Below are 12,218 nucleotides of genomic sequence, written 5' to 3' on the forward strand. Positions count from 1 at the left end.
GGAATTTTATTCTGTTGAAGTAACTTACTTTATTTTATCTTTTAAAAATAAAAAAGAAGCTTGAAAAAAAAAAAAAACTGTGTCAAAAGAAACATCTGTTTCTTAAGCAGTTTAAAATAAAGTGAGAAGTAAAAACACTTGCATTTCCAATGAACAAAATAAAGAAATGGAAGTTGGAAAAAAACTGATCAATCAATCTTGACAGCTGTGCTTTACCCCCAAATTTCCCTCTTCTGTTTGACCATAAATTGGCCACACCCAGTTGACATTGAAACTACCAAGTGGACAACAAAATGAATTCTATCCCTTTTGCGGTTTTTTATTCGATTCATTAATTTTTTTTTATTTTGACGCTTTTTATTTTTTCTTGTTAATTGTTGCTCGCTTGTTTTTTTTTTATCGTTATTAGTTTTTAGCTTGTTTTTTGTTGATATTCATTGTTAGTTTCTTAGCATTAATTGTTAAAAAAAAAAATTTTTTTTTTTGTAGTTCCCTGTTACCTTTTTTTTTTTTCTTCTTGCGAGGTAAGCGTCTTTCGTTAAAACAAAATGTTATCTAAAAGAAAAAACGAGAACTGTGATCTCGCTCTAAAGAAGAAACGATTATTTCTTCTTCATAGGATTCTGATTATTTCTTCTTGATTATATTATATAGATTATTATTTTGATTAGTAAAATTTCTCTTAAGATGGGCCAGTTTTAAATTCACCCCACTCCATCATAATCTACGATCGAAACTTGACTAAATTTATTGGTTTTTCTGAAATTAACAGTGGAATTGAATTATAGTAATATTTGGGGGCCATATTGGAATTTTGCGAAAGAGATCCGAAGTTCGGCATTTCACCAGTCCCGCGAGTGTCGGGTTTAGGGTCCTATTCTTCCTTTTCTGTTCGCTTAAATTACTATTGCCAAGGCGCTAAATAGATTTCTAGATTGCGATTTTTCCTTAAGCTGGGGGTGGATACAAGATGCATACCTTTTAAATTTTCTCCTTATGCGATGTTTTTTTTAAAATTATTATTTCGTTTATTTTCTTACAGGCTGCTGCCGAAAGTTTGCTAAGAATTGGCGATGTTCTGCAGCAGATCGCAATACGGGCGAATATTTCGTCGACTTCGTTATTAATTTTTTTTAATAGTCTTTCTCTCAGAAAATTATTTCATCTTAAATAACTTTCCTTGACAAATTTTTTTGCTACAAAAAAGTATTTCGTCGGAAGGGCCGCTGCATCGGAAGCGCCGCATGTAGGAAAAAAACAACTTTTTTTTCGATAGCGCCGCGGCTCTTCCGCCGAAAAATACGGTACATGTTAAAATTCCTGTTTGTGTGTAAATAAGAGCAATAATTTACACTTATTATGATTTTTATCTTATTCATTAATTTATCCTTACTATATTCTCCATAAAACATTTCTTAGTTAAAACTTTATTGATCTTTCTTTTTTTTTTTTCGTTTATGATAATATCTCAAAATGGGCTAATACGAAATGCTATTTAATAAAGTGATCAAATTAAAACAAAATCGAAATTTCGCAAACTTATATGAAAATGACTTAAAGAATTGGGATAATATCAATCTAAAGCTCAAAATATATTTTTAGAAATCAGAAAATTAAAACTGATACACCATTAGTACAAAAAAAGGTAAAAAGTTTTAAAATATCTTTTTGTAATTTTTTATAAAAATATAAATTTTAGATAATTTTTTATTTCTGTACATTTTTGTATTTCCAACAAAGTTTATTTCAATAGTTGTATTGAAGTTTGTATGATGTGGAAGAAATATATATTATGATTTTTTTCTTTATAAATTAATGTTTCCTTCATTGTGTTTTTTTTTGTGTTTTTTTTGCAAGAAATAAAAAATTACATAACTCTGATGCATAGATGAGTTTCTGTTAACTGTAAAAACAGTTACATTTTAGAACTATAATTGATTTGAAAGAGTGAAACGGTTTGAATAAGATTCAGTTTGTGTTTTTTCTAATAATATATTTTTTTAAATGTAAATAATTAGTAAGATCTATCAAAAAAGTCAAACATGGATGAAATGAGTCCAGTTTTATTTTGATAAAAGTATCTATGGTTTATTACCACTGTCTCTCTTTATACTATTTCCTTTGAGTTTGCATAGCATTTTAAATTTTTACTTTTTGTTATTCTTATTTCAGTTCTTATACAAACTTTCTCAAACAAAATATTGAGTCTATCACTTAGAAACAAAGCATGCCAATAATTATTGCATTAATGCTCCTGAAAATTTTGCTCAATATGAGTGTAGGTTCTTAACATGATCTTCTCATGACATAGTGCAAAAAGTTACACTGGTTGTTATAAATTAAGGAAAAATGATCAAAAATTATATCTCAAAAAGTTAAGTACAAAATGTAGTACATGTAGAAAAGTTCAATAAAATTGACACGCTGAAGTGCACATATTAATGTATAAAATAACATGAAGTGATAATCCCTGTGTCAGAATCATAGAGACACGCCGTCTGAGCACGTTAGAGTTCTTGCAAAAAGATCTTTCTTTTGAAAAGTAAAAAAAATATATATTTAATTTTCTTTTTAGAAATTTACACATAATATTTGAATCATGCATATAGATAACCAATTTTTGACATGCTCAATTTACGCCGATAGTATCGTAAATCAATATAAGGTTTTAATTGTATTTTCAGCAGTTATTGATATTGATTTTCACTTGGGTATTAAATATCCCCATATATTTGAAACAATACGGAACATTCATATCGTGCATTTGAGTATTTACTTTTTAAGGTAATAATTCTATCCTACTTTTTGCAGTTATTGCTATTGATTTCTACATTTTTTTTAAATCTGATATTTTTTTATGCACTGTTATTTATTACAATAAGGTAATCTCGAAACGAAGCATTTGAGGAGCCTGATTCGAAACACGCATTTGTGGAGCCGGATTCGCATGATTTTGTCGATCTTCGGATTTCATACTTTTTATTTATTTTTTTATTGTGATGATTATTTACAAAATGCAAAGTAGGAAATAATTTGTGTCCACCCCACCCCTACAAAATGAGAGAATGTCACCCATAATATTAAAATTAAAAATTATTGCATGTTTTATTTAAAAAATATATAAAGTTTTTTTTTTGTAAACACAGCGATTTTGTTATCTTAAATTTGAAACTTATATGTTTGTTATTCTTAAAAGTGTCTTGCAGAAAGATATTAGTGCTAGAGAGTTTTGTCGCAGATAGCTCGAAAAAATTCTGCCGTAATAATAATTATGATATGGTGATAATTATTATGGTATTACAGAAATAAGCCTATGCAGCATCAAATATCCCCAAAAAATCTTTGAGACGTATACTAAAAGGCTGGATATTTCCAAATCTTCTAAATATCCATGAAATGCTCCTCTGAAATCCAGGAGTTACAACTGTCAAACAGATATTTGGGTATCGTGACATCTGCTGTATATCCCAGAAACATCTGACACATACATGTGACTTATCACAGATATCCATGCGATATCTGAGGGACTTCTTTCATTTATGAATTGTATGTTTTATCTGGATATCTCAGATATATTCTTATTGGATATTAGAGCAATGTTTTAATCGTTCAAAAACTTTATTCTATTAAATTTAATGATCCTATATAAATAGTAAATTTAAGTTTTATATTCCATAATTTTATGAGTAAAACTGGACCATCACTTAATCTATACCTATTTTTACCATAGCCGGTCAAATGACTGTATGTTTCTTGATTGAATGTATAAAATATGGATGTTGGGAAGGAAATAAACTAAAATAAACTTTATTATGATTAAATAAAATTGTATATTGGCAATTTTTATGTATTACAAACACGAGGAATAAAATTTTTTAATTCAGTATTAAACTCATTTTTTACATATACAGAGTGTTTCCATTGTACATTTTCCACAGACATATTTCTTGTAATTATTATTATTTCTATAATTATTATTATTATAATTATAAGAATTATAATTCTTATACATAATTAATATTATTTCTTCTAAGAACTTGTGCTGTCTTGATTGTTTTGACATTTTTCTTTGTAGAAACTAACAATTAGTTAGAAATGAAATAAAGCTATCAAAATAAAATATAAGCTACTTACGAAAACAGTTTTTGCCACTTTTTCTTTCACAAAAATGTCAAAATCTAAAATTTTAGGTACTTTCTTGAAATTTGAATGCACAGTTATTAACAGTTATGAACGCAATACATTGAAGGCTCATTACATCGTAATTTCGGATCCGATAACCTTATAAAGCAATAAATTGTTCTCCCGGTCAAATGACTGGCTGTGGTAGAAACAGGTATATGACAAGTATTATTCGAAACAAACAAAATACAAAAAGAAAAATATAATATTAACTGTATATAATTGTTAGAAAAAGTCATGAAGTCAAATGTTAAAAAATGATAAGATGATAAGCACATTTTCGATGCAAAAATTCTTAAATAGTCATTTGACCGGTAATGGTATGTTTAGTGTTAAATTTAAAGTTCTGCGAATTATTCATGATTTATAAATAATGATGTTGGAGAGATGTGTAAAATAAAAAGTGTTAATGATAAAAAAGAATTTAGTGTATTTTGGAAACTTTTGCATGTAGAGAAAGAATCAAATTAGTAATTTTTTTTTACTGACCGGGATATTTTTTATCATAAAATCAAACAAAATTATGTAAACAATTCAAGGCTAGATGGTCATTCGTGATCATACTAGTTTTATTTATTTTATTTCAAATTTATAATTGCAATAACTTTTTTTATAATGATTTTTTATAAAGCATCAGTAATTGTAAATCTGTGTCTGTTTAACATTTGGCTTTGTGTATTTGGTAACAGAAAATTTGTTTTCAGATAAATCTGTTACAGTGAATTCTGTAATATGAAATTGTATCTTCAACAAGATTAAATGCACTTTAATTAAATAATATTTATGGTAGCATGGCCCTAATATTTTGAATAGAAGTACAAACTGAATAAAATTTTCAGTACAAATGCAGCAAAGTAATTAAAATTTATACTTTTTAAACTAGATGAGAGAAAAGTTAATGACAATACTGTTTCAATCAAGAAAATGCTTAATTTTAATTAAATTGATGCTTAATTAAATTATCTGAAACCATTTGTTTTTACCTTGTTTTGGCAATTTTGTAAATGAACAAATTTCAATTATATTTCCACTCTTAATAATTATTAGGTAATCATTTGTAATAAATCTTTTTTTAAATAATTAATATAAAAATTTTGTAACAAATATAAGTGCCTAGTTCCATTATCCTGAGAGCTTAAAAAATTTTTCGTCAACTTATTATGCTGTATGAATTTAAATTAACAACTACTTTCTAAATTTACCATAAAAAAAAGAATTTTTTAAGCAAACTTTTATTTAAGTTCTATATCAAGTTCACTTACTTAATACTTGGATTCTTAAATTTGTTTAAATGAACTACGAAAATCATAATGTGTTTTAACCATCAATATTATGGTATAAGTGTTTTTCTTTTAATTTAGACTGTTTCAATTGTGTCCAATTTAAGATGCTTAATTTTAACACTTACCTGTATAATAAATTTGAAGAAAAAAAAACATAAAATAAAGTATGCTCATCTTTTTCATGGGTGGAGCATAAAACAAAATATTATTGATGCCAGTGATTATTTTTTAATGGTGTTATTATTAGTTGCTACGGGTTTTGTGTTAATAGGCACTGTTATAAAAGGTACCCAAATTACTCTTATAGAGATCTGATGTAGCTAATGTTTTAATATACTTCTTGAATTATGTGAAAAAGCATAAAAGATCAAAAATGCTTTCAAAAAGAATTGATCCAATAAATATTTAGTGTTAAATGTTCTTTTTTTGGAAATATTTTTTTTCTTCTTTTTTTTCTTTTTTTAATTCATACTTTATATACTGCTGCAGTAATAGGTTGCAAATTAATTATTTAATTAGCAATTTTTTTTATAATTAACCTTTTTAAATATTGACTTTTCTCTTACATAAAAATGATTTATTAAATGACTTGGAAATAATACAATTGTTTAAACTAGATTATAGTTATGGATTTCTTAAAGTTTTGTTTTAAATTCATACTTGATATTTCTTTATTGAAAAAAAAGTTTCTTCCTCTTATCTGAGAGGAAACCTATTTCTTTCACTGCGGTTAAAACTTTTCATTCCTGGTTTCAAGTTCCCTTTTAATTTTCTTTTCTGTGAATGTTTTTCATGTTGTGCCTTATTAAATTTTCTCAATCATAAACTGATAATCTAACTGTTGCAATTTTAATGTTATGACTTACTGATATTCCTGAAGACTGTTGTTTCTCTCAAAATAATACAGTTTCTAAAAATAATACTAGATTATAGGGTTCAGAAAAGAATCAGCCCACAAAGATTTTTTCTTCTTTCCCCATGAAACAACTTAATTTTGCCCAGAAATAAGTATTTTTCTATGATATTCTACATGTTACTTTTACATACTAAATATAAAAGTTAAGTAAAGTAAAAACTGAAAAAATATTGCTTGCCTATTACCAAAGGGATTAATAAAAAAAATTCTTATGAAAATAACTATTTCAGTTATATTTCTGCATTTTAAATGTATAATGCATTGTACAATGAAGTTACAGAAATGGTTCTTTGTAAAATGTAAAGCATAATGTTCTGGAATTATTTTTAAATTAAAAAACAAACAAAAAAACGCATAGTTTGCTTTAAAAGTAATGAATGGAATTTTTAACAGTATTGTATACATATTTTTCAATGTATTCGTTCTCTGTATGTCTTTGAATTTGCAAAAAAATTAACTTGTTTGTTGTTTATACTTTTTGCTTTAGAGAGGCAGGAAAAGAGAGAATAAATTTTAAACATTTGTTTTATCTGTTATTTAACATTTGTTGTTCATTTCAAGTGCATAATTTATGATTTTTACGAGCTTGTAGAAATGCTTCTTAAATTTAACTAATAATTATGCAGTCCATGAAACATATGGACTGCATAATTATGAATGAAAGCGCCAATCATTTTACATGTTTGGTGAAATACTTGCCAGTCTGCATATCCGTCTACTGGCTGAGTTCGGTGAGATTCTTGTACTCTCATGTGCAACTCTGCTACATTTTGAAGATATTCTCAATTTCAGGTTTCATTTTCCACCCTCTGATATCAAACTGAAAAATCTCCTGATCCTTTTATAATGGCTAATATATATCTTGTTTTTTAAGATCCTGTTTGAATATTCATATTTAACAGTGTAGTGTATCTACCACTACAAAAATACAATTCCAATTCACTAGTATATAAGACATGTTAACTCTAATCTGTGATGGGATACCTTTTAATAGATGAAGGCTGACGTAGTCAATGTGATTCCCCCACAACAATATTTGATTATATCCAGAAATTTTTCCTGGGGAGAGTCATAGAATCAGATCCCCCCAAACAAATTTTTTGTATAAAAAAAATTTTTTTAAGTTTTTTTTTTTGAAAAAACAAGCAAACTGGTTTTTAATGCTAGTCTACTCATTTCTTTCTTTCATAATGAACAATAGAACAATACTTAAATAATTCAAGTATTCAACATCTTTAAATAATAAATGTAATGTGTTTTTTAGAAACTTTAGCAAATCTGTCAATGATTTTTTCAACATCCAAATCAATTTCTCAGTGAATGTTTAATAATGCAAGTTCATTTAATCGTTCTTGATTTTGAGTTGCTCTAAGCCAAGTTATGAGACGTCGAAGAGTTGAAAGGGAACATTCTGCTGTTGTTGCACTAACTGGCAGAGTTATTAAAATTCTCAACAACATATTGATTGATGGGTACAAATCTTTGATGGCACTTCAAGTTCTGATTCTGTTTTACACTGCCATTTTGCCACCCAAAGACGAAATTCTGTTTCGGCAACTTTTACGAAAGCATTTAAGAGATTCTTATAAAACTCAGCAGTTTCACAAACGGTATTTTCAATCAAATAAAAAAATTTTTAAATTATAAATTTAAGTGTTCAAACAAATTCTTGTTTAGATATCTCTGGCCTTGTTTTCTCCTAGAGTTCTAGAAATGTAGGGCCCTGGTGTGGCATTGATTGCCCCTCCCTCCCTGCCTGAGATTTAATTATGTTGAATCTCAATCTAAAAAAAAAAAAAAATTGCTTTATTTAGTACACATTTCAAGTGTTTAGATAATTTTATTAATTTGTGTAACTTAATATTTAATACATATTTAGTTTAATTTATGAACAATGAACATAATTTGATTTAATATGAAGTTATTTAGCATAATTTTTTATTGCTGGCATCTTATTCTTGCTGATTATTCATTCAAAGTAGGCATTTTGTTAATTGTTCCTTCGATGAAAAATTGCTTCAAAAAAATTATGACTTGTTTGTAAACGGTGCAAAGTTATTAGTTGTTCTGATTAAAATAAAATAATTTTGTCTTAATATTCATGTTGCACTTTCTTAACCTCTGTGCATGCAAATGAGGATTTTAAAATAATTTAAAGAATCAAGAGATTTAGATTTTTGATTCTACATCTAATCAATGATGCTAGTAAAAATTCTATAATTCAAATTTTGGGACTGTCATTTATTGCAAGCATGAGTCAGTAATATATCTTTACTCATAGAATTCATTGTTTAAAATATTTTGAGTATTTAGACGTATGCAAAAGAAACTTAACAATTTTATGCTATCAAATTTAAGGGATCATATGCCAGTATACTTCATGGCAGAATCGCAGCGACATTGTCGCAGAACGTTACAGAGCTCTTGCAAAAAGATTTTTCTTTTGAAAAGTTAAAAAAAAAAAATTTTTTTTAGTTCTTTTCTACAAAAATTTTCGCATATTTGTAACATGCATTAAGACAATCACTTTTTGACACATTAAATTTGCCCCGATTGTATCATAAACCGATGTAATGTTTCAATTGAATTTTCGGCAGTTATTGATATTGATTTTCACATGGTTTTTAACTATCCCAATATATTTAAAACAATATGGAAAATTCAAATCGTGCATTTCAGTATTTTTTTTCTAAGGCAATGATTATCTTGAGAATTTGGCAGTTATTGCTATTGATTTCTCCCTAGTTTTTAAATCTGATATTTTTTAATACAATATTATTTATTACAACAACCTAATCTCGAAACGAAATATGCATTTGAGTAATCATTTTTTGAGGATTCTGATTCACGTGATTTCGTTGTTGATCTTTTTTTTTTTTGACAATGGATTTCATGATTTTTAATTGATGATTTTCGCGTTTTTTCACCCAGCAAAATGCGAGAATATCATTCATAATATTAGAATAAAAAATTATTATATGTTCAATTTAAAAAAAATTATAATAGTTTTTTTTGTAAACTCAGCGCTTTTGTTATTTTAAATTAGTTACATATTCGTTTGTTATTATTATAAGTATCTTGCAGAAAGATCTTAGTGCTAGAGAGTTTTGTCGCTGATAGCTCGAAAAAATTCTGCCACTGGGCCAATATATATTTTAAGCAAATGAGGTAACAAATCTTATAGTGTGCAATTTCGTAGTTTCACAATTTCCTTGACTTGTTTCATTCTTCTGGGTTTTAAAATTGATCGATTGCCATCAACAATACAGTAATCATATTATAGGATTTATCAATGATATGAGGGATCATCCACTAAATTATTCTGGTATAAAAATGTTAAGCAGTATATTCACTGTGTTTTTGTTTCCATATTGTTGAAACCCTAGTATAAAACAATTTAATTCAAAACGGTTTGAACAAAATTACAAATTTTCATTAAACATTTGTGTGAGAGAATATCAACTTATTGGTAATGCAACTGAACTATAAAATTTTTATATATATAATCTCAAATTATTGAGAGTTGTTCAGATATTCATTAATAAAATTATTATACTGGAAATTGTTAAAGTCTTTCTGTTCTAAGCAAAGTAATTCTTAAATTAAGAATATTATATGTATACTTTATTGTACCTTTGAAACAAAATTTGCCTTTTTTATTCTTAAGTAGAGCAAATTGTACTTTTTTTTTAAGCTTATGGTATGCTTTTTTGCTTCTATTGATATTCTGTTCCAAAAAAATGTCCTGTTTTTTGTTCTTTTATTTTTATTTTTTACAAAATACATTGTCCTGAATTTTTCTTCAGAACTTTTCAAGGACCTTTACTTTTTTTGGAAACTAGAATTTACATTCTTGCTTTTTGGCTTCGGAAGGAACGAAGATATAAATAATATTATATATTAATATTTATTAATATCATATAATCTTTTTGTAATATACATATATTCTCTTTGATAGAAATTTGATTTTTATTCTTCATTTCTATTTGAATTACATCAAAACTTTTTCAACAGGTTATGACATGTCTACCTTTGTACGCAGATATGCTAAGTATTTAAATGTTAAAGCTTCTACATACAATGTAATGGGTGCTGACTTTTGTGAACTGAAAAGAGGGTAAGAAAATGTTACTAAAACTTATCCCTTTAAGAAAAAAAAAAACCTTATTGCAACTCTTACTTTTTTATATATCGATTGATTTTCTCATATTTAAATGAAATATTTATTTTTGTAAATTTTTTATCTATTTATCTATTTTTTATCTATTTATCTATTTTTTATCTATTTTTTATATAATTTAAACTTTTTTATAGGAAAGAAGGTGTGCTAAGAAATATGACAACAGAATCTGTAAGTGCAGTCCTAAAAATTTGTAAATTATTTATTATTATTATTTTACGTGTATTAGAATTGAATGTTTTTAAGATTTTAGACAAGTTCAGGACTAATTAAGTTCAGGTAGTAAGATAAAGCGATTTTCACGTGCCCTGTCAGGCATCTTAGTTAACAGAGCACATACTCAAAAGAAATTAGAGATCAATCATTTTTAAGGGTAATAGGAATTTCTTAGAAAGATTAAAAGTTGTTGATATCATTTTTAAACGTGTAATTGTCTACAAGAAATAAAAAATTCATAACTTTTAAAAACATAATGAATATCTTTGTCATCCATTAAAATAAATGTGCATGTAATTTTTAATTTAGTTAAAACAAAGCATGTTTAAATATTAGCATATTTGCATTATTTATTTTTTTAACGGGCTTTTTTGTCCAATTTCTAATTTAAATTAAATAATCAAATTAAATCAAATCAGCTGAAAAATTTAAAAAAGACCTCGAATCATTTTAATAAATCATTTCATGTATAAAAAAGGCATTTTGATGTATTTTTGTTGGGGAAAATTTAAAGTTTTAAAAAAAGTCCCTGTTTCTCTATTTATTTTGCTTTACCTGACTATACCTAAATATTTAACTTTTTGGTGTAAACAGTTTTTGATTTTTTTTTAAATAATGAATTACAAATGATTACTTTTTTTTCTTCATATTTGTTGTCTTGACTCAATAAAATACATGTTGTATATTTTGAATTGGTCTTACAAATGTATGTGAATTTAGGCGTAACAAAATGCATCCTATTTCTTGAATTTGTATTTTCTGTCAAGATGCATTTGTGATTATATGGATGGTGAAATTATGGCTTTTTTTCTTGACAGTATAGTATATAAAAATTACATATTTTAGAACTTATTAATACTATGAATTAAAGAAGATATATTTTGTTCTAATGTGGCTAATTTATATCTTATGATTCTTTATGTGCGATGAATATAATATTTTACTGAATTGAGGCGGATTAAGTATTGATGAGTATATGAAATTGATTAAATATTTTGTGGGTAGAAATCATTGTATATCATATCTGCGATTCCTGTTAAAATTTTGTTTACAACTTGTCTGACAGCTTGTTCTTATAGGTCTCTTTTCTGTAGAAAGGAGTTTCTCTATGTTAACTTACAGAGAATTATAAGAGTGCAATTTTTTTTAAATTTTTTAACTAAATAAATAGTAATTTAGAATATTTATTGGTTTTATTTTATTCATTAAAATGTTTAAAGGTATATTAAACTTAGTTACCAAATTTGAAAGTTGTAAATATTTGTAAATTTTTTTTAAATTCATGTAATAGGTTTCATATAGTAAGTTTCGGTATTAAAGTTTATAACTTATCAACTACGTTACTGATACACAGTTCAATGAATAAAATTTTTAAAAAAGCAAAAAATATTCAAAAATATTAGTATTTACTAAGTAAACTAATTACATTCATATGTAAGTT

The 12,218-nt window shown here is 26.1% G+C and overlaps 1 protein-coding gene across 2 annotated transcripts in view; it reads left to right on the top strand.

The window, feature by feature from the left end:
• Nucleotides 1-12,218, top strand: part of LOC107447663 (phosphatidylinositol-binding clathrin assembly protein LAP-like) — a 122,784-nt gene that overhangs the window by 13,561 nt on the left and 97,005 nt on the right. For both annotated transcript variants that reach the window (XR_015432411.1, XM_087158757.1), the window contains 2 exons: nucleotides 10,396-10,498; nucleotides 10,696-10,732. Coding sequence is in view for 1 of the 2 variants with exons in the window: in XM_087158757.1 (XP_087014883.1) it covers nucleotides 10,404-10,498; nucleotides 10,696-10,732 (132 nt within the window). In the remaining variant the exon portion in view is untranslated. The remainder of the gene's footprint in view (nucleotides 1-10,395; nucleotides 10,499-10,695; nucleotides 10,733-12,218) is intronic.

Source organism: Parasteatoda tepidariorum, chromosome 3 (genome assembly GCF_982258835.1).
Source record: "Parasteatoda tepidariorum strain Cologne lab strain chromosome 3, Ptep-v5.0, whole genome shotgun sequence".
NCBI classification, from domain to species: Eukaryota; Metazoa; Arthropoda; class Arachnida; order Araneae; family Theridiidae; genus Parasteatoda; species Parasteatoda tepidariorum.